Source organism: Pagrus major, chromosome 2 (assembly GCF_040436345.1).
Source record: "Pagrus major chromosome 2, Pma_NU_1.0".
NCBI lineage: Eukaryota > Metazoa > Chordata > Actinopteri > Spariformes > Sparidae > Pagrus > Pagrus major.
In genome coordinates, this window is record NC_133216.1 from 15,826,258 (window position 1) to 15,850,115 (window position 23,858).

The 23,858-nt window shown below is 41.4% G+C and overlaps 1 protein-coding gene across 2 annotated transcripts in view; it reads left to right on the forward strand.

Moving 5' to 3' along the window:
- Positions 1-23,858, forward strand: part of rsrc1 (arginine/serine-rich coiled-coil 1) — a 125,069-nt gene that overhangs the window by 81,330 nt on the left and 19,881 nt on the right. For both annotated transcript variants that reach the window (XM_073488036.1, XM_073488044.1), the window contains exon 7: positions 20,587-20,658. In XM_073488036.1, the coding sequence (XP_073344137.1) occupies positions 20,587-20,658 (72 nt within the window). The remainder of the gene's footprint in view (positions 1-20,586; positions 20,659-23,858) is intronic.

Here is a 23,858-nt window from a genome sequence, read left to right on the forward strand (position 1 = left end):
TTGAGTTAATATCGAAAAAACTGCACATAAACATAATCACTGCAATGAAAAGCACAATAATTTTTGTGTGTGAGTGTGCGTGTTGCAGCTTGGGAACTGTTAATTACACATGAAGGGGTCCCCTAGCAGCAGACTGGGAGCCCTAAGGGGCCCGTGTTGGGGCTGGTGGGACGGGGGGGAACAGATTACCGCGGTCTCGGGGCACCAATAGATGGCCATATGAACCAGCAGGGGCCCCTTTCTTTTATTCATTCCCCCAGTGGACCCCTCCACAGGTCCTGGACATGGGGCCCACTCACATTGAGGCAGGAGTGCATTATAAAACGGTTATTTTTGTGTCGAACATTTTGTCAAAATAATTGCTAATAATAGAGCAGGTGAAACACACAAAGTTAAGGATTTCAAAGTGTTTGGATGTTTACTGATGAGGCTGAAGTTGGTCAGTCAGCAGATATGGTTTTGTGTTAACATAAAAGAAATCACGTGTGTGTGCATCATATAAGTCCCGTAACATACTACTGTATCGTCTTAATGAGGTGTGTGTGTGTGTGTGTGTGTGTGTGTCTGTGTGTCTAGGGGTGATAATCCCGTCTCCCGTCTGCAGAGCCCCAGTGAAACCTCGCTAAGCCACTTCATTCACTTTGATCCGGTTTTCGGGAACAGTTTAATTTCCCATAATGCCGTTGATCAATGATTTCCTTTCAGTGCTGATGTAATTAGTGGTTTTAAGCCAGTTTCTGGCTCTTATCTGACTGTTTTTTTGAGGGGGGCTGGAATTTATTATTCGGGATTTTTAAAGAAAAATCAATGTCGGCTCACACAGGGGGTAACATGAGCATATGAGCACACACAAGGACTTGTGTGTTGTAGTAGTAGTATTAACATTACTTTGGCTTTTTTGCTATTCTTTAGCAGTTGCTGCAGTTTAGATAACTGTGGAAATTAACAGTCACAACAATTAAGGACTTCCCCAAAACAGCTCTTATGCATAATTCATCAAATTAATCTATAGATCTGGTTTTATCCTATTAAGAAAGGGTTGTTTTGTTAATTAACTTGATTAAGTGGTAAGCTTGAGCAGGGTGGCCTGATTGCAAACGGTCAAATGATTAAAACAAGCCATTGTTGGTGTCCTCACTGATGTTCAAGTGCTTTTAGCTCCTCGGTACAAGCGAGTTAAACCTTTAAACTTATAATCACATTTCAGACCTCTCAGTAGGGCTGGGAATCTCATGAGTCGACTGAGATTCAAAGGCTCCGATGTGATTATTAAACGATTATTGAAGCATCTTGATGCATCAAATCTTTGATTTCTATACATGATTGATTTTTTTCTCACCGTGTGATGACTTGTTAGTTGTAGATCATAGTGTATTTGTTATGATGCATGATTAACAATGAATTTACTTCTATTAACTCAAAATAGCTTGGCTTAGAACATAAACGCGATGCACATGTTTACGTCCATTACATTTCATCATCTAGTTGGCTCAGCTGTAAGAAACGTACAGCCTGGTCTTTGTTACAGACGATCATAGTGTGGAGAATTGGGTTTCAAATATCCGATATACAGCTATCGACGTTTCTGCAACGAAACATAATCTTTCATAACCACAGCTTGTAATTTCTGCCACTAGTCGTCTCTCAATTAAAACAATGAAAACAAATGAAGTAGTTTGGTGACGTGAGGTAGTGTGGGATTATGGGAGTTGTTGTCTTCATTGTTAGGAAACCACCATTGCAGATGAAAATCAGGCACAAATGTTCCCAGGCCATCTAATGTATTAACATTTTAATCCGTGTTACATTTAGTCACATTTAGTCACATGGTCACTTCTTCTGATGTTCACCTGGACAGGTGAACCAATGAAACTCAGTTACTTTGAGTAAAATTACAGATTTTTCTGGGTTTGAATGTTTTTGAACATTTGGGATAATGTAAGCCAACAACTCAGCAAAACATATAGCAAATGTCTAGTTGTTTTTGACATTTTAATGTGGAAATATTACATATTGTGTCTGTAACGCCAAGCCATATTGCATGAAGCATCACTGTATCTCATTTTGGCTAGTGAACACCCTGCAGTATTATTGATATTGGCAGGTGTCAGAGGTTGAGTTCATTCGGTTTGTGGACTGTGATGCAACAGGGGAAATCATGGCTCAATGTCTGATCATAAATGTTAATAAGTCTGATTCTACTCAGCTTTACATGGTGTCAATTTAAATGATAGTATGTCTTCTGTGCAGCTGTTTGCCAAAGAAACAAGCTGAATGTTGTCAGACACGCGTAGACGCTGTACGTACGTGCGCTTCCAATCCATCATGCACGTTTGTTCTTAAAAGTCTTGTCCAGTGTGAATTACAGAGCTGTTAACTACTTGAGACAACTCCCAGAGCCTGACACCTGTAATTTTGAGGGCAGGGTCGACCTCCTCTCCACTCTGCTACAAAGACAGAGACCACTGGCTAAATGCAGGCCTGTGTTTGTCTGCTGTATTCAGGCACACACAGGCACAGCTGGTGTGAGAAAACTTCATGACATTATTCAATTAAAGCATTTAACTATAAGTACAATGACCTAGCATTTAGTTGATTTAATTTGTGCTGGTGTAAACGTTAAACATAATCAGATAAGCTCTTCATGGTTTGAAAACTGCAGTGTGTAGCAGAGTGAGACTGTTGTCTTGAATGTTTTGTTTTTAATTAGACATTTGTCTCTGAGTTCTGCATCATTGTTGTACAAACATCACCAGCTGTCTTCAATTTGTTAGAAAGAGATTTTTCATTTATTGGACAATCATTTTAATGGAAGTTTTTAATTTAACACAATACAATGTTAAGCTCAACCAAGATTTCAAGCCGTAAATAATCATGCTGAAAAAGATTCAGTTTGCTTTCAGGCTTCAGCTAATGATTAGTTTCATCATTGGTTAATCTACTATTCTCTATTAATACTTTAATTGTTTGGTCTAGGGTTGGGCAATATATCAATATTATATCATTATTGTGATATCAGACTATACACAGTCTTAGATTTTAGATATCGTTATATCATGATATTGCAAAAGTTTTGTCTTTTCTGGTCTTAAAGGCTGCATTACAGTAAAGTGATGTCATTTCCTGAACTCTACTTGATCTAATACTTGCCGTTTCCCACTTAGTCATTATGTCCACATTACTGATGATTAGTGATCAGAAATCTCATTGTGTTAATAATTTGTTAATATTTGTTAATAATAAGTACCAATAGTCTTCCATACAATGTTGTTGCAATATCAATACTGAAGTATATGGTAAAAAATATCAGGATATTTGATTTTAGTCCTAGCATTTTTTAAGTGCTTTTGAGTAGATTTCTAAAATATTTAGATGTGTATTGCAGTATAGCCTCAAAATATTGCAATATCATTTTATGGCATTTTAATCCTCACATTTGAGAAGCTGGAGCCAAGTAATATCTGGTATTTTTTGTTAAAAAAAACAACTGCAATAATTTATCATTTTCAAAATCGTTGCTGCTTAATTGTCTCTCCACCGACTACTTGATTGAAGTGTCAGTTTTATGTATTAATGAGTGAGAGGTCATTCCATTTCTACATGCAGTATTTGCACAAATCTCACGAGAGATTTAGTTATTTTAGACTTGAGGCTTAAATTCTCTGAATCCAACAATACCTGAGGTTAGACGGGATAGAATCCCCTCTTGACACCTCCCTGACAGTGACCTTGTGGTCATTACTGACCAGTAGCCTTGTCTCTCATTTACCTGACTTTCTTTTGAACTAAGCCCTTTCTGCAGGGCTTACACACTCGTGTGGAAGGCCAGAGCCTGAAATTATCACCAGGCCCTCTGCCAAAGCCTGACCAGGTAGTCATTACTGAAAAAGCCTTTGAGTTTTTCAGCCTTTTGAAGTGTGTCAGTACTTAGAGAGATAACAATGATCGTGCCCTTTAACCTTGTCGGTCTCTTCAGCTCTGTGTGTGTGTATGTGTGTGTGTGTGTGTGTGTGTGTGTGTGTGTGGACTTCCCTGTTTGGCTGGCCGATCTTTAAAGTTGCTCACTGGTCTGGTTACAGCCAGGGGATGAGGCATGGCATTGAGTAGTTTCAAATGGAACCAAACTAAGCCTATATGCAAACAAAACCCAGGGAATTAGGGGAACTAAGCTGGCCTGTTTCACAGTAACTCCTCGGCCAACGCTGAACCACAGAAGAGGAGAGAGTGAAGGAGGGAAGAGGGAGGGGAGCGAATGAGCGAGGCTCTCTGAATTCTCATGAAGGGCCTGTTCTTTTAATTGTGTTGAACAAAACAACAGGGGCTAAGTAATGGGGTTTTAAAGTGAAGCACATTTGGATAGATTGTGTAACGCCCTGTGTGGGTGTGAGGCGGGGAGAGAGAGGGAGAGAGACACAGAGGGCGAGTGGGCGGCATTGTGTGGCAAGAACAAAAGGCGAAAGTTGGCAAACGGAGGCACCCACTGAAAAGCCTGGAACCAAACTGGCCGGCTAATTACTGACACGCATTGTCAAGGAGGAGGAAACACAACAAAACCGGGATAAAGATTAATTTTATACCTCATCCTCCTCGCTGTCAGACACACAGAAACAAATCCTGTAAATTGAAAAAGAAAAATAAAAACGAGGCAAGCAGATAGAGGTAGGAGGGATCAGAGGGATAAATCTATGGGAGTGTAACCGTACAAAGCAGTGCTAGTAAGGCGTCCTTTATTCTGCCAATCCCTCCTCTCAAACACACGCTATAGACTTGTCTTTATGTTGCTTAGCGGACTCTCCCGAAGAAAAGTAAAGAGTTTTGGGGAAGATAAATAGGCCTGGAGTGCATGTAAAGTTGCTGCCAGTGTTCATATTTTTAGGTCAGTTATAAAAGAAACAAGAGTCTCATATAGTGCCAAAGGTTGCAGAAGTGGACAGAATAATATATAGAGGCTGCAGTTAGGAAACACAGAGGGCAAGATCTTGAGTGGGCTGTAATATATCTTGTAGAATAATTTACAAAGCGAGATAAAGAGAGGAAAGGTGGGAATGAGTGCTCAGATTATTAATATTGGTGTTTTTTGAAATGGGGGCGCTAATATCTCCTGACATGTTTGTTCTGCATCCAGCTCTTTCAGACTTTGGTCTGCCGTTTTACTCAGTCTTTGCTCCTTTTTTCCCCTCTGTTCTATTTTGACAAGTGTTTCGAAAAAATTGCTTGTCATCCCCAAACTATGCCAGGCTGGTTTTCTCCCCCCCCCAACTCCTTTATTTTATTACCATGGAGGTTTTCACGAGCGTACATCGGCGATTTGGAGATGAAAGGGATGGAATCATCCCGATTCCTGCCCTGCCACTGAGCCGCTCAAACTCCCTGACAAAGCTGTCAGACTCCATTTTGGCTCCAACTGCCAGAGTAAACTTGCTCTGCCATTTACAATCAACAAGAGGCGGCGCGCAGTCCCGCTCCAGCCCGTGTCAGAACCCTCCAACTACTCCCCTTTTTGAGTAGCATTCAAGTGTATTTTCTCCTCTTCTCTCTCTCTTCGCAGTACGTCTGTCTGCGTATATTTCTTGCTCTGTTCTCCTCCTTTCTTTCCATCTCTGTTGTGTATCTTGCTGTATTTACTCTGGTGGAAACACTGCTGAGTGTAGTTAGAGATGTTTATATCCGACATAAGACATATGCATGGAAAAACACCCAGGTAGTCATACTGTACACACACAATTTTTGATCTTTGTACTGTTTGTTTTATCATATTTTCATGGTCTTTGCTTATGTTTGACAAATCACCCGCTGTTTATTTTTCTGCATGCTGTCTGCCCACAGACATAAAATACCTTTTGATAATAATAGTGAAGATGCTCCTTTGATATTCCCAGTAATGTCTGATGGGCTGCTGCTATATGGGAAGATTATTATTGAGTAATTGTTGTTGAGTTAATTCCACTCATTTGAAAAGGGAATTCCCCTCTCTACGGGTTTTTTGGCATCATGTCAAGTGATTGTGTGCAAATGTTGTGGTCCTGAGTGAGTGTAGAAGTTTACCTGACAGTCTGAACCCAAAAGAAAATGATTGAAACATGTTTCTTCAACACATTGATGCTTCAAAAAACATTCTTTTTTTTCACCCACATTCAAAATAATACATATTTGTGAATTTAAAATCAGTTATAATCTCCTGTGACCTGAGATCCTTTACTTCCAAAATAGCCCTGTTAAACAAATCCTTGTGATATGAGGTGTGTGTCACTTGCATTTTGGTATATTTCTATTCTATTCAATTATATTGTTGGTGATTATGTGAAGCTGTTAAAAGTCTGTCTTTGACTGTAATTGTTATAATGTTGCAGTTGTTTTACAATTGTCACAGACTGAAAAAGAATTTGCGAAATGATAATAAACTAAACTAACTAACTTAACTACAAATAATTTGATGTGGTTTGTCAGAATTAATATTTATAGGGGTATAACTCACAACTTAGAATATGAATGTATTGGACTGAACACAGTGAGGATTCCCTGTCTGCTGTGTTTAAAGTATACAGTATATATATTGGGGGTGTAACAGATCAGAAAACTCACAGATTGTATCATGGTTTTGAGTCATGGAAAAAAAGTGCTATTTTGGCTCTGATGTAGCCGCCTCTCTGTAGTCTCAGATGTATTATAAGTATTAATAATTCAATTAAATTATTATTAAGTAATTTTGTTATACAAGTATAATTATTATAAGCTCTTATTATACACACTTGGTCAACACTCTGTAGACTTGCTTGATGTTCCACCCACAGCACTATCTTATAGGTTTCTAAAACAGCATTACACACTATGATATGGTTAACTGTGGCAGTTAATCTGTGGTTCACATTAGGGCTGTCACAATGTCAAATCTAAAATTCACGATTATCATGGCCAAACAAATCCACGATAACGATATTATCATGATCGCTTTTGAAGATTTGAAAAATAATGCTGTCTGTCAAATTAACTTTTAACTTTGTGTACTGTGGGTTTTGTCTCGTTTTAAGCAAATCAATAACACTCAAAATACAAGTGTAAGGAAGTGGAGGGAGAGTCTGTAACTGTACAAAGTCGCACAAAGAACAAATTTCACCTGATTAATAAGTGAAACAGTTAAGCTGACAAACAAAAGATTCACAAGGTCTGATATCCGCTGGATGATTCATGCAATATTATCATACTGTATGTGTGTTATATATACGATGTCAATATTTAATTTTTTTATATCACAATCATCGTCAATACCGGTATATCATGACACCCCTAGTTCAAATGCGTGCCAAACTGTTGGGGAAGATCTGTATGGATCATGGATAAACTACGTTCTGTTACACCACTAATGTACACTATTGTTTCATACTTGCATACAGAGCATTACATTTTTACTTATCTTACATTTACTATTTGTTATCTTTGTGAACAGATTGTCAGATTGTGAGTTTTGCTGTTATATTTTCTTTGTGATTATTTCTCTGTGAGGCACATCACAGTCACAATCCAAGAGCTGCTCCACTGAGTGTCTATGAGGACACAGGGAGGGCGAGGGACATAGACATGAGAGAGGGGGGGGGGGAGAGAGAGATGTGGGGGATGCTTGGCTTCTCTCCAGCAGTGGTGCTCCTGGTGTGAGAGAGAGGAAGAGTCTCCATTCTCTGGCTGGGCTTTCATGTATAGACACCCAGGAGAGAATGAAAGAAAGAGATACACAGAGGTGAGAGGGTGCAATGAGATGTTTACGAGGAAAAACGTTTTAGCTGTGCTCCGGGTTTTACCACCAGTCTTTGAAATAGAGCTGCAACAATTATTACCATTAACCCTTTCACTCTTTTTTTTTAAGCAAAAATGCCAAATATTTGCCAATTCCAGCTTCTCATTATGATGACTTGAAGCGTTCCTTTTTCAAACACGATCGTAAACTACATATTTTTGTGTTGTAGACAAAAACAAAACATTTTAAGACTCTTAGAAATTATATCATTGTATTTTTCATTATTTTCTGGCTACTAATAGACAAACCAATTTATCAAGAATGTAGGTAGAGATCAACACTGAAAATAGTAGTTAGTTGAAGCACTGCATTGAAATTTTGAATAGTTTTTTATTATCATGTACAGCCCAAAGTGTTTTAGCTGTTTTAGCTCAGCCCTTCTCACATGAATCAGATCACTTGATTGCAGTGATGATATTCTCTATTGATTACCTCTGGAGTTGGAAACCTCAGTCTGAGTGTTGCAAGTCTGCCACTGATGCAGTCACATCACAGCTGTACTAGGAACGTCTGATTTTAGTGCGTGTTTGTATCCGTGACGGTTCGTGTTTGTGCACCGGCACCGCAGTCACGTTTTTTTTTTATTTTACTTTGAAATAAAATCATTTCCTGTCCCGTTTATTCTGCTTCGCTCAGCCCCAGCCCCGTACCACCGGCTCGGCGGGTCTCAGCGTGGCCCAGCTCGGCTTGGAATGAAACGGCGCGTCCATAATCTCTGTGCCGGCATGTTAATTTTCAAGTCAAAGGGGCAGCTCCCTTTTCATCACGGCGGAGGCTGTGGAATATTCAGCGCGCTGCAGATGTTCATGAATAATGTCTGTGGCCAAACCCCTGGCTGAGGCTGGGGGAGGAGGGATTGAGGGGTGAGGAGAAGGGAAGGGGGTAGAGGGGGGGAGGCAGTGAGGCCAGATGAATTACACGTAGGGGGGATCTGACAGGCGGCGTGGAGCTTTGTGATCATTCCAAAGTTCTAATAATCTCTCTCACCTTCTCCATCTCCCCAGTAATGAAAGAGAATAGGTGATTGCACCCCGGGCTATGTTCCCCGCGTAATGACTCCTCCAAAGGCACAGAGCCGCCAAGGAAAAATGAACTTTGAATGAGCGGCGAATTGGCTCTGACAGAGTGATAGACCGTGACACAGATTCTGTAGCAAAACAGACGTAGTGCTAATTGATTATCAATATTTTAAGCAAAGTGATGAAAATAAGCATTAAGAGATGAGAAGGAGGGAAGAGAGAAGGGAGTGTGCACAACACTACCTTAAAGGGAGGGGGGGCTGCCATTTGTCCAATCTCCCTCACTCTTTCTCTCCCTTGTGATTCCCCCCCTCCTGCGGCCAGGCTGACTCCCCCGTCTTCCCCCTCTCCCTGGTGCCCTCTCTCATGCATACTGTCTTTCTGTTTTCCCTCTCCCTCATCATTTTAGCATTAATTGCCAAATATGTCCCTGAACTTGTATTAATTTTGCAACGCTTTGCTTTATTTATTTCTCCACTCTCACCTGAGTCTCTGTCTCTGAACCTTGTTATCAGGCCGGCGTTAGTCACCTTGTCCCTCAGAATTAGTAATTTCAGTGTTCAATCACTTATTCATCTTTTTCTTTAAGAAAGAAAAGAAATCAAACACTTTATTCAAATGCATTGTTGGACATGTCGGGCTGTGTCTCTACAGGATTTGTGAAAAGATATCAAAGGAAATGAATACACAATACTTTTATAGAAGTATTACATGCACGGACACACACACACACACACACACACACACACACACACACACACACACACCATCCATGAAGTCCGCACCAAAGAGCAGGCAGGGACCAGCCGAGACCACCAAGTTTGTGTGTCTATTCTGCAGTGTGTGTTTGTTCCTGTAATGTGGTCAGTTGTGCTGAGCCCCATTGACGCCGCCAGGGTCCCGGCTCTCCTGCCTTTCTTTTCTAAGTGGCCGCCCTTCTGAACCTCCTTGTGTCAGCACTGCGATTAGCGGCTCCAGTTTACCTTTCATGTGCGGGGGTCCTGATAGACTTAGTCCCATCTCCCCCCGCCACCACCTTCATCGCACACACATGAGACACACACTCAGTGGTGTGCCATCACAATGGCATCCAACAGGCTTTCAGCAGGGGAACCGGAGCCTATTCTCCACCATTCAACAGCACGCTCAAGTGCATTCACACTGGAATAAATGAACAGATACAAACACACACACATAATAGGCAAGCATATTTTTGCGCTGAAATTGCAGCACATGTTACCAGGATCACACTGTTCATTGTGGCCTGAAATTTAAAAAACTTCTTTGGAAAATGATGTTGCAATGTGCCAACTGATTGTTGTATCTTGTTTAATTTTTATAGGTAAATGTGACCAGTTTATGAGCATTTCTGTAGTTTTCAGTAAAGGGAATGACAACCGCTCATATCTGTATTCTGGACTGGATCATTTTGTTTGGAAAGGGAAGATCAAAATCATTTTCTTTCCCCAAATTACCAAAGTAAAGGTTGCAACTACTGATTGTTTTCATTGTCAATTAATCTGTCGATTAATCATTTAGATGTTTGTTCTAATAAAGTGTCAAGGAAATGGTGAAAAATCTTTGTTTCCATCAGCCCAAGAACATGTCTTTTAATTAATTTTTTGTCCAACCAAACCCAAAGAATAGTCAATTTACTGTCATAGAAAATATTCACATTTCAGAAGAATTTTGAAGTTTTGTCTTCAAACCAATACATTTAATAGTTGACAACTCGTTGATTAGTTGATTTATTGTTGCAGCTCTACCCAAAGTTGTAAAACATTGCAAGTAAATGTTGCAGGGGTCAGCCATATTTGCCTTAATATTTGCAATCAGCGTATCTTAGTTCATGGCAGGGCTTCAGTATGTACAGTGATAGTAAAGCTGTGTTGGGGTGTTGCACAAGCTTCATGTGGAGGATGGAGGATGTGCTGGCATGCACCAAACAAAAACCTACCTATGAGAGGGTGATGGCACGTAGAACTGGTTTCCAAAGCTCTTTTTCCGGTCTAATGACCACAATACTCGACGCCTTCTGCCAGGCAAGGTGCCGACCTGGTAATCGGAAACATTTTGGGGTTCAGTGCCTTGCTCAAGAATACTTCCACTTGCAGCCGGAGGAGCTGGGGAGTCGAACCAGCAAACTACTGATGACCTCCTGAGCCACAGCTGCCCCCAAATTTCAAGAAGTGTGTCTGGGCTGATTGGGCTGCTTGTGCTGTCTAATAAACCATTCGTTCATGTAGTGGCGGGTGAAATCCTACTGCTCGAGCCATCAGAGCACCTTGATGGAGACGCTGGCCTAACATTTTTGAATCAGCACTTTGAGCGGAGCAACAGCTGGCTGAGAGATCTCAGATTTGGTGACGATGGCTGTGGTGTAGCAATGGTCATTTGAAGAGTGTGTGACCTTGTGTTTGTCTGGTGTAACACTTCGTCTGGCTTTAGATCCATCAGTCTGCTTCTTTTGGGCATAAAATGTAAGAAAAGCTCATCTCCCTGTTGAGGTTTTTCACAATGCAACATTAATATTTTCATTAGGAACATTTAAATAACAATCAATCAATCAACAAGTCGAAACTAAAGTCTTGAGACATTTACCAGCAATTTATTGCCACAGCAATTGGCTTTGGTTCATGTACGTCCTCCAAAAATCCACACAACGCCAACAAGTGAGAGCAGACTCTCTGGCCACGAGACAGCTACTCGCGGGTTGGGTGACACAAACAAAGTCACTGCCAGTCTGAGCGTATGGTAACAGATTATTTTCTAGCAGACACTGACATATTCAGACTTACTTTATACATCCAATGTTGAACTTCCAGCGTACAGATAATGGCCAAATGGGCGATGAACATATTTTTAGCCTTCCACAAGGGATTTGTCTGTAAATGGAGGGTATTTCTAGCACCTTTGCACATGAACCTGTTCAAGGTTAAAATATAGAAAACGATGTAAAGAAGCAGGAGAGCCTTTACAGAGAAAAAGGTGAGGACAAGGATAACAGAAGAGAAGAGAAGGACATAAAGAAGAGATGAAAGAGAAAAGAAATCGAGAGGCGCAAGAAAGCGGTGGTGGCATGTGGAGACATGACAGGGTTGAAGTTGAGGGTGAGATGTCATTCAGAGGCCCCAGGATGCTTAATATTTTACCGTGTGATTCCTGCATTATGGATTTGGTCTGATTGCCCTCTGAAGACCAGTTATGCACTTACCTGCTCATCCCAGTGAAGCTCTCATGACAGAACTTCTGTATTCATCTAAAAGGCAAGCCCATCCCCCCACCAAACCAATAAAATAACTGTAAATTTACAGCTGACACACACATTAATGTACCTTACTATAAGCTCTAAAAGGCCAGAATATTTGCACTTAACATAAGATATTTCCATAGTGAGGTTGAACTTTGCTTGACCTGGTGGCTACATTATAGAGGCTTTGTTGTTGGCTTCCCCCCTCAGGCTTTGTGTGTATGTGTGTGAGGTGCTTTTATGCCTTATGTGAATATTTTGACATCCGTGTGTGTGTTCTTCAGGTGTGTTTATGTGTGCATGTATGTGTGCAGCCCATGGCAGAGCGAGTTCCTCAGAGTAACCTCCCTCTCTGATCTCCCCTGACCGCTGGAGGCCTCTGCCTCCTCCCCACCCTTTCTGTAGCTCCTCCTCTCTGGCCCAGGGTCTAGGGCTTCCATCTCTCTGGTGCGCTCTGGTGCAGCAGCTGCAGAGTCAGGGGGATACACTTTCGCCCTTGGGTCTTAAGGGCAGGTTGGGGTGCTGGGCCCGAGCCACCCACATGCATCATGAAGACACCACCGCTCAGCTGCTTATTTGCTCGCTTGCCCCACATGAAACCTGTTCTCAACCCCAGACCTCCTGTGCAAGGTTCAGCCCAAAGGAAATAAAACCCAGACCCCAGTGTGTTGTCTGGAGGCCAGCGTTGTGCGGTGCAGAGGGGTTTGGAACGTGTGGCTGAGGATTATTGTTCTGATCTTCCTTTTTATTAACTGTCACTTTAAAATATATAAACGTAACAATTCCCCTTTCTTATATATTTTGTGAAGTTGTGTACTTACATTATCCCATATGTGTCAAAGTAATTAAAAAGAAGTCGGCAAACTTTCTCAACGTAACGTGAATAACACTTTAAGACATTACCTCGTCTGTCAACATTTCTGCCCAAGTCATGTCAGATTCGATCACCAACGGTGGGTTGTTTAACAAAGAAGACAACAACTCCCATGATCCCACACTTCATCAAACTATGTCTTTTGTTTTCATTGTTTTGATTGTTGAGCTTGTTTTGGCCAAACAACTCAAACTCCAAAGATCTACTATCATGTAAGGCCGATAAAAGCAGGGAATCCTTTCATTTGAGAGGCTGGAACCAACATTTTATTTGGCAATTTTGCATGAAAAATGACTCGCATGATTGATCCGTTATAGAAATTCCTGCTTGATCATCCTTTGGGCAAACTACCACTCGTTTCAGGTCTAAAATAGATTATTCTTCTACATTTGTCTGTGGGAGTAACAATTCTTTAGAAACAGTTTGAAGTTAAAGTTACATCACCTAAGAAATATTTTGACTATTTGTTAACGAAGAATCTTTTTGTTGTGATCTGTGAACTGGAAAATAGAGGAGAAAATTAGTTGAAACGTTATTTCCCTCTGTATAATTCTATGTATAAAACATGTTTGCAGAGACATTTTGTGTTGATAACAGATTAGATTGCAACTTTAGCCACTGATTGAATATCAAACGAAAATGTTTGCATGGGCAGAAAAAAAGTTTTCGCCTTGAGGCCTTTATAACTAGAAATGGACTGAACACACAGTAGGGAGGAAGGCGTTTACATCCAATCATCCATATGTAGGCCTTTGATTACTGAGATATACTGTATGTAAAATCTGAATTTGAATTGTATGAGTCTGTGTTTGTAGTTTGCAGAGAAAATGAACTCTGGACAGAGTTTCCTCCTGTTTTTCCTTCACCTCACTCCTCACCTCTTTGGGCTTGACAGATGCACTCCCAGCATGATCACTGAAAAAGAAAATACAAACACGAGGCCCAGGTGTCTGAGGCTGTTTTAAAAATTAATAGAACAAATGTTGCATAAGGAAAGCTCCAGAGTTGTGGATGTTGGTCCTGACATTGCCAACGCGGGAAGAGAAAGTCTTCATTTCTTTCACACATTCAGACGATCCAAACTATCCCTCTGACTTCATGTATAACATAGTGTGGAGATTAGTCTGGTTTTTATCTGCCACAACACAGTGTCAGCATGCAGTGCTGGCAGCTTGCATCTGGCTCCTTCATTTAGGCAATCATTCCTCTCTGAAGCATCCATAACACCACAGGAGTACAAGCCCTAATTGATGCACCCCCCCCCCCTCCCAGCATCAGAATATAGCTGTGAAACAAAACAAAAGCTTTTCAGACGATCGGCGATGAATAATTGATTGATTTTGTAAGATATCTCTCTCTAATTGTTTAGTTTGTAAATATTTCATGGGTGTCGTTAAATCAGCCCGATGACAGATGCAGAGGGCAGCCTGCGATAAAGATCGTTCAAGTTCAGGTCTTGTGCCTGAAGGAATTCACTCAGATCCTCATGTAGTAGAGCGATCATATGGCTGAGACACGCTGATTATTCACGTACAGAACTGGTTACACTTTCATGTTTCTTGTTGTGAGGAGACTTTTTTCAGGCCCAGCAAAAGTTGCACAATGTCATACATTACCTGCTACTATAATGCGTCCTTGCCCTTGAATGGTTGCATACATCCTGCTGCTAAATATTTAAATTACTTCATGTTTTATCTCTTCATGTCTGCACGTCCAATCAGGAATACAGGTACATATGTGTCAAAGTATACTTTAGCTACAAGATCTAGATGAGCTGGTTTGACAGAGGATCCTGTACAAACACACAGGAGCCTGCATTTAAACTCACACTCATACATAAAATCAAGGCCTGGTTGGATTCTCCAGCTTGTGTTGTCTGTGTGCTCTGCCACCTAGTGGTTGCTTCGGGTGTTGCGTCTTCCCGTGATCCATTTAACCTCTACACCTGCCTCTATAGTATCATCACACTGCCACTCAGAAACAGTCTAATGGGTCATCGTTTTTTTCACCTGAAGGCTCAAAAAGAAGCTGAAAGAAAGCCTCTCTGGTCAGGTGAAGAACATTTATGTGGTATTCATATTGTAGTTTTTAATCTAATTCACATGGAAATCTGTGAATAAAGTGCCTTTAAAAACCATGCAAGGCAGACAATTTGATTAGAGCTGTTGTTTAGGAAATGTTCAGCGAAGGGAAAAAAAAAACATCTCTGCGCTACGTTTACCAATCCCTTCCTTTGACCCCTTCTCCTGTGCTTTCTCCTCTCTGATCTGTCTCATACAGTAAATGTGATGTGATCCGAGCTTTGTTTGTGTAAACCAGGAGGACTTAGTGAGCCTCTGATTTAAGCCCATCACTGTTTCTCTCTCTGTCAGTGTTATAAGTTCTGTTTACAAAGATAAACAGAACTGATAACTGTAACCTTCAGGCATCCTGTATTCAAAGCCTCAGTATTTCTTGAATATAAACAGTTTGTTTTGGAAAAAAACTTGTCTCAAATGACAGAATTTATCATCCCAGATCAGATTTGAACTCTGACAGCATAAGGAAAAAAAATAATACTAAATTTTAAGTCTGTCTTATTTGTGGAGCGGCAGTGTAGTAGAGCTGCTATAAGCTAATAGAGCAACATTGAATCACAGCTGTCCTGTCTGTCTTCCTTTTTAGTATGTCTGTCAACTAATGATATTTGAAAAGTAAACACATTGGAATATCTTGATAACACTGGTTTCATAGAAACTGTATAGGTTGATAACCTTGGTAAAAAAGCTACAGTAAGTTATTTTATGCCTCATGTTGTAGGTTTGCGCCATTCTTTCTCAAGGAGTCCATTATTTCTTGGTTGCATTTGAAGCCGCCTTCATACCATGCAGGACCAGCCAAAGTATCCGAAATATACGCTTATGATATTGAATGGCTTTTGGTTCTGACTTTTCACTTGTGCTGTCAGCCTTAATGATCAAATACATTTGTCATGGTGTATTTTCTTATTTTCACATCTGTCAACTAAAAGATTTAGATGTTTTGACCAGGGTTCAGCCGATTATGAGAGCCAATATTCAGCATTTTGTCATAATCTGTGTGATTACAATCATTTAAATGACTACGAATGGCACTATTTCAGCCCTATTTCAGCTCTGATGCCAAATAGAAAACTATCAATTATCAAAATCTGGAAGTAACTAGTTACGAATGTTATCAGATAAATGTAGTGGAGGAAAACGTTTATCAATTGCCTCCAAAATGTAATGGAGTGGAAGTATAAAGTGGTAGAAATTTGGAAATACTTCAGTAATTATCCCTCAAAATTGTACCTGAATACCTTTCTTGAGTAAACTGTCTTGAATTACATTTCATCACAGTTTTCTTTTTTTTTCTTTTTTCAGTTTTACTTCAAACGTATATCGGTTCCAACTATTCGTCAGTGGTCTTGTGGGTTACTTATAATTGGCATCAGTATCTGGCCTGAAAAAAAAACAAAAAAACATAAGATTTGTAGACGATTCAGTTATTGAACAGCTTTATCAACAAATAAAGTTATTTTTCTTTAAAATTAGGTAAAATAAAAAAGTTTTCTGTCTGTCCTCACACCTGTCTGTCTGTCTTGCCTTCTTACCTGTCAGGCCTGTTAAATGTCAGTTGGTGTGCCTACCTGTCTGTCCTCCAGCTCCGTTGTGTTCTTATGTTTCTTTGTCTCGCCTCTCTGCCTGTCAGGGCTGTTATTCGTCAGCTTCGCTACAGGTCTGTCTGTCTGTCTCTCGAACCTGTCTGTCTCTTATTTATTTATTTATTGTCTTATCTGTCTCTCTGGTATTCAGCGTTGGTCGGAGGCCCGGCTGCTGAGCTTCACTGTAAAGTGCTCGGCTGATTGGAAGGGACATTTTTCCAATGGCGCTGCGCTGCCTCTAATATTCTGTTTGTCGTTGGGTGTGAGGCTGATTTATCACACCTCCTCTCCTGCTGACATTCAGATTCACTTTGATTGGCGGCTGGACGTAATGACACCCACCACTACCAACGCCGCTAACATCAGTGCGGCTCTCGCGCGTATGCACAAAAACATTAAAAAAACACACAGTCAATGTGATGTTCTGCATACTCAAAGTCAGGTATACAGTGGATATGGATATGCCGATTACGCCAACACATACCCACTAACACTTCGACGTGAAGACATGCACTTGCATATATATACTCACTCATAAACTCACACACAGACTAAGTGGATAACTGCTGTGCTGACCTCTGTCTTCAGCATCGCGAGTGTGTAAGTGTTGTATTGAGTTTATTGAACAACGTGGGCAGACTACTGCTCTTCTGTTGTTCCTCACGAACTCTATAATATGATAGCCTTTCTCAATTCTAATACTTACTGTACCCGGCCAACACTTGTGCGTTGAATAACATCTCTCTCCTTCTTTTTCTCACCCTCTGTCCCTCCCTTCTCTCCCCCTCCAATCCCTCCTTAATAACTCTATAACTCACCTCAGCCTTAGATTTAATTGCTTATCTGTGTGTAAACGCATTAACCCTCTGCTGTATCTGTTTTGCCGCCGTCCCGGGGGCCCGACAAGCCTCTCTGACTGCCGTGCCTTACATCCAATGAATAGTCCTTCTCTGAGTGGTAATAGGGAATCAGCATCGTAGCAGCAAGCATTGGCGGCGTGTAAGAGATAAATCAGATTGGGGGTCTTGCTTTGCCAGTTTATTGAATCTAAATTGCGTGCGCGCGTGGCCCCCGCCGGCCCTACATGGCCCATCCATCTCCCGGCTGATAATGGAGCGGGCCCGATTCCACCTGGTGGGAGCATTATTACATTTCCCCTCTAACGAGACCCAGCTAATCCTGCCAAGGGAGGGAGGACAGGAGGGAAGAGAGAGGAGGAGAGAAGAGAATAGAAAGGAGTGAAGGAGGTGGAGGAAAAGAAGATTCTGTAAGGAAAAAAAAAATTGCAAACATCCTGGCAGCTTGCCTCTCCCTCCCACTCTCCTCTCTCTTTCTCTCTTTCTCACTTTCTTCCTCTCTGTTGCCGTGCATAAAACATCTTCTAGCGCCATCAGAGCTACATGGCCCCTGGGCCCCAGAGCTGCAATTACACTCATAATCACAATGCGATTTCACTGACGCTCTCCGCCCCTTCCTGCTGCCATCCCTCCTCTTTTCCCTCCGCCCCTGCAGCCAAGACTGAACGAAGTCTAAATGAAGTGAAAGGCCTCTCCTCTCCCCAACACCCGGCCGTTTATTACCCTCTCTAATAAAAGTCCATCACAGAATTATCCCACAATGAACTGGAGCCACTAAGTTGCCAAGAAATATACTTCCAATAAGCGGCCGCAGCACACACACATGCTTATACTTCTACACGGTTGCAGCTGCGAGGCTTTTGCATGCTTTTTACAGCGGTAATATTAACAGGCTTTTCATGATAGTGCAGCAAAGTGTGTCGCTGTAGTGCTTTTTTTGTAGTTTTCCTTTTTTTTTAAAGCAGAGCTCCTTATTGATGTAATTAAATCGTATCCCTGGCTCAGCGCTCAGGCCTACTTTCATTGTTTTGAGGGGGCAGGAGCCCCGTGAGGCAGTGCACTGATGAGAGATGGATAAACAGTTTGATTTGCTGCTATCGCCCCCAGGCACAGTGTACTGGAGAGATGAGCAAGAGAAGGAAGAGAAAAGCATAAAACCGGGGAGGGGCGGGAGAGGGCAAAACAGAAGGAGAGAAGAGAGAGCGAGAGGATAAGAGAACCTGTTGGGGGAGGGATGAAGGGATAGAGGTGGAGGATAAACATGCAAACAAAAAGCGGCGACAAATCACTCCTGTTGTTTGTGTGCACATGTTCGTGTGCAAGCAGAAACGGCTTTTTCTCTTATTTCTGTTTGTTTGCCTGTTTCCCTCTCTGTCAGTTCTTCCTTTTTTTCCCTACATGGCCCCCATCTATCTGCCTATCTCCCTTTTTTTCCCCTCCTCTTTCTCCCCTGTTTCCCTCCCTCCCTCCCGCTCCATCACACCACCAGCACCGCTCTGTTTCCTACCTGCCTCTCGGTAGCCCGGAGCAAAGAGGGAACTGAAGAACACAGAGAGGAGATCACTCACACACACACAACACACACACACAAATGCACATCTGTGTAACAAGAAAACTCATGAATGCACTTGCAGGATGGTGCAGCCCGTGGTTTGGTTTTTGGCACTCTCGCAGAAACACAAACTTACTAAATTATGACTGTGTTTGCTAAGAGAAATAGATTGGTGGCTGTTGATTTGGTTAGGCATGCTCCTGTGCGCGCGCACACACACACACACACACTCACACACACCCTAGCTGAGGGAGGCAGAGGAGGGTTCAGTCATCCATGTAGAGTCATTGTTAGTAAAGATGCGGAACCTCCAGACTTAACCAGCCATAACAGTGGTGTGACGGGTTCTTTGTCTACGCCAATTACTGAACAAAAACAGCAGCGCAGTCACAGAGAGACTAGCGCAACCCATGGCCTCCTGCATCCAAACACACACACTCACAGATGTGTATGTGGTGTATTTTTATGTAACATATTTGCTCGCAGCGCAAAGTCGAACACACAATCAGACACAAAATGAGGAGCATACACGATAGACACGTGCGCGCGCAGGCATCTCAAGTGGTGCAATAAACCACATTCGGACACCCACAGCTGTGCCCTAACACAAACATTCTGTAAGCGCTCACAAACACTTACACCCACTCTTATGTTGTGTAAACTTCCCCAAAACAGTGCAGAGCTCTCATTCTTCTCCTCCCCCTTCTCTCTCATCTGCTCGCTCTCCTCCTCTGTTTCTCTCTCCCTCTCTTTTTTTTTTCTCAAAGTTTAAACTCATTAAGTGTAATGATATTGGAGACTCAATTTTACATAGCTCACTCATCAACCAAGTGAGATAGCAATAAAGGCAAATGGCTCCGCCGAGGCCCTAACGCTGCAAAATAAATGATGCGCCGCAACGGAAATGTAATTAATTTAGAGGCAGTATTGATAGTCCTGCCATACATGGCATTATATTTTTTAATGTGGCTTAACATCTTGATTATTCAGGGGGAAAGGCGGAGGAAAAGGGGAGCCGAGACAACACGGCTCACGATGAGAGATGCTTAAAATGCCCTGACGAGTGTTTACTCCCGCTGCCTCACTTTCTCTTAAGCTTTTCATTATGCCGAGACGATAAACACCTCTCAGGAAGACGTGCCGACTTTTACAGGAGTGTGAAGGAGAGGCAGCGAGGGGTGCTGCTTGCTAGGGAAAGCAGTAGAAGGCATGATTCATATTTTTGTGGATTTGTACTCTTACTGTTGATTCAATGATGTGTTCTCTGGTAATTTTCTGCATTGTCTGTGATGAGCATCAATTTCAGTATAACTTTTTTTTGCCTTGGGTGTACAAATGTGTATTTTTAAGGGATCATATTTAAAGTAAAAGGCGAGATATGTTCATTCGTTTTCATTACATTTTCAGTAATAATACAAAATCATGTCAATACATCACAACATCATTAAAAAATAAAAATGTTTTTTTTCTTAATACCTCTATTAATCTTGAAAAATATTGTGAATGTTTTCTCTAATGAAACCACAGTGAGGGGTTGCTGAAGTTCTGCTTCGCTCCTAACTCTGCTGTCTTTCTTTGCAGCTAAGACGGACGAGGTGCTGAAGGCTAAAGTAGCCAAGAGAGAAGAGGAGGCCCGAAAGAAACTAGAGGAAGGTGAGTTATTTGTGTTTCTGTCATAGATCCAACATGTGGACTCTGGCTCCAATATCAAACCAGTTGTAAAAGGTCTAAATAGACCCAACAGTCACAAAGGAAAACATGAACCATAAATGTAACAAAAATGCAAAAATGTTTTACTACGGTCTTTATCAGATTGAGCAGTTTTATCTCATTAAAACAAAAGGCAATAAAACAAGTTTGATGAAGCCTTCTTGTCATTAATATGAATACAAAATATTTACATTCATTTTTGAAAACCTTCCCTTCGCTCCTGTTTCTTATGTCAGGTATTGCAGTTTTTTAGTAGTCCCTCAACTCTCTGCAACATTAATGACTTTAAACACTTTTAACATGTTTACATTTGCATTTCAGCGTAAGCTTGTCTTGTTAAGGAGAAATCTTCCTTCACAGTTCATCTGTACATCTGCAAAAACATGAATGTAGAGAAGCTGATTGCACGCTTTAGCTTTTATTAAGACAGCTGTAATCTACATAAAGATGCATAGTAGGTGTTCAACGCAGAAATGTGCTTAGCATTGCAGGCAGTAAATTTATCCTGCCAACCTGACAGCCCAACCCACTACCACCAACATAGGACACACACATTAACATGCAAAGATTATCTCGATACACATTCAAATAAAGTCAAGAGTAATTTGCAGTGGATATGCTAGCAGTAATAAAAGTCCTTAGATAGAATAATGACCCTGGTCCCTGTTCTGACCAGAGCACGATATAAATGAGAATATCAAATGTGCCGTTATCAACTACACTGTGTGTGTATGTGCATGCACACACAGGAGTGTGTAGCAGCATAATTTGTTCTAGTGTGGGTGTTTTTATATCGCTGGATTCTCTCTTCACTCTTTTCGTGTCATTTTTTGTGTTTGCATCGAGCAGGCATTGCAGCGTGACCTTTAAAGTTAGCTGACCTTTTAGCCAAATGAAAGTCCAGCCATCAGAAACTAATTAGCCCTGCACTCATGCTTTGGTCCCTCAGTTCTGGGAAGAATTTATTCTCTCTTTCTCTATATTGCTGTTTTGTTTTTTGTCTTCTTCTCAGCCTCTTCACCATTCTCTCATTAATATTATTCATTTTTCTCTGCCTTGGCGCTCTGTCTCTTCCTCCCTCCCATTTCTGTTTTCTCCTCCTACTTTCTGTCTCACATACTCTTTTTCTTCCCACCTCCATTTGTCCTCATCAACCACTTCCACCTCTCTCCTGCCCTCTTCTCTGTGTCTTTCTAACTCTTTCGCTTCTCCAGCTTCTCTCCTCTCTGTGTGGAAGCGTTGCCAAAGTGGTGACTAAGTGCCTTGCTTGGGGCAACAGAGCAAGGCTCCCAGTCAAATAGCTTTCTTAAGCTAAGTTCACGCTGCACTGTTGCCTCTTTTTGGATTCAGTTGACTCTTCCTCCCCTTTGCTCAAAGCTCTCTCATCCTTCACTCCAACTGTTCGTTCTGTTTGAAATAAGGTGTTGTACTTGATTGTGTAGTCGAGCGCGCTGTGCAGACGCTGCCTTCGAGGACCATCATTTTATTCCTTCGCCTGCACGGGGACACATGAAGTGAGATCAGAGAGGCTCGACAAAGTGGCCCTGACGACTCAACCTTGCCTTGCTAGCTAGAGCAGCCAGTGGCGGCGTTTGCAAATACACACTAACACACATCCACACACACAGGCAGAGTCAGCCAGCTCCATCCTTTTCTGCCCTTCCTCCCAGCACAACTAAAATGGAGGAGGTGGGCCACTGCTGCTGCTAAACAGCAGATCACCAGGGGTCTCTTTATTCCCCGCAGGGCCTCTTAGAGGTCAACACAACTAGAAAGTTTACACTTGAACCGCTAAGTCAACTAAAATGAGAAAACCTTTAAAGAGAATGGAGGGGAGAAGTGAAGAACACTACCACCTACACTCCTCGTTCATAAATAGATTCACATCCTAGACTGGCGATGTGTTTGAGTTAGTTTAGCCCTAATCGAAAACCACCGAGATCTGATTCATGTGAATGCTATGATATGCATGCTATTATTGTAGCGAACTGTGGCTGTATACTGCGGAGCCCTGCGAGGAAAAGAGGGGTTTTTATCAGCAACTGAGAGAGAGAAAGGAGAGGATCAATAACTGACCCTGTGGTCATCAGTTAACAAAGTAGTGTTCACTTAAAAGGAGTGTTTGGCTCTCTGGTTAAGGGCAGCCAGATGATGCTAGTGGTTGAAAAAGGAAACATGTGATATTAAAGAGTGTGAGAATGAGAGGGGAGGATGATTCCTTTGTTAGCTGCATGCCTTGTTTAGGCTATTAAAGCTGAGAGATGTGGTTTGTGTGCCCAGGAGGCTTTTAGCTAACATACTGTGTCCAGCTATAATAAGATGGACTGACTGCAAGAGTAACAGACTGTTTGTGTGGACTGTACTGTTAGCTGACTCTTAACTGAATAACCAAAGTCTCATCGTGCTAGTAGTAGTGCTAGCCAGACAATAAACCCAAATATGTCAAATTAACAACATTATTCATCTCTTACTAATCTGTTCCCTTTATATTCCTTTAAACCTACCTGCTTTGTGTTTCTTAATGTCAGATCCAAGCGGTGCAGTACTTCCTCCCCCTGTTTTTTGCCAAATTTACTCATATACCAACCAGTCAGTGCAGTGTATGTTTGACTGGTGATGCCCTAATTAAACATGACAGAGGACAAAGATATAAGAAGTAAGCCAACATGAGAAATAGAATATACAGGGCTGTAACTTACTGATCAGTATGCCAAATTATTTTCTTGATTGTTTGTCTATAAAGTGTCTGCAAACTGTGAAAAATACCCATTGTTATTCCCAAGCACCTATTGTTATTTGCATACTCAAATAATTGTTTTTTATTCAACCAAAATGATCTAAAATCCATATTTATTTTGGTTTTCATAACACTGTCATTCATTCAATAGCCCTAACAGTATGTTGTTCAAATAAACTCCCCCAACAAACATTGCTTCCTTGGACCTGTCATGATTTATACATTGATTCAAGACAATAATGACAAGGCTTTTGTTAAAACAATACTGACAACTTTGCCTCAATTTATGCAAGTGATTTCATTGAGACACAGGGTCTCATTCTCAAGATAGACCTGGTCAAGACAACAGCAACAATTCAACACAGATAAGGACAAACAAGACATTCAATATCAATGTAGTAATTGC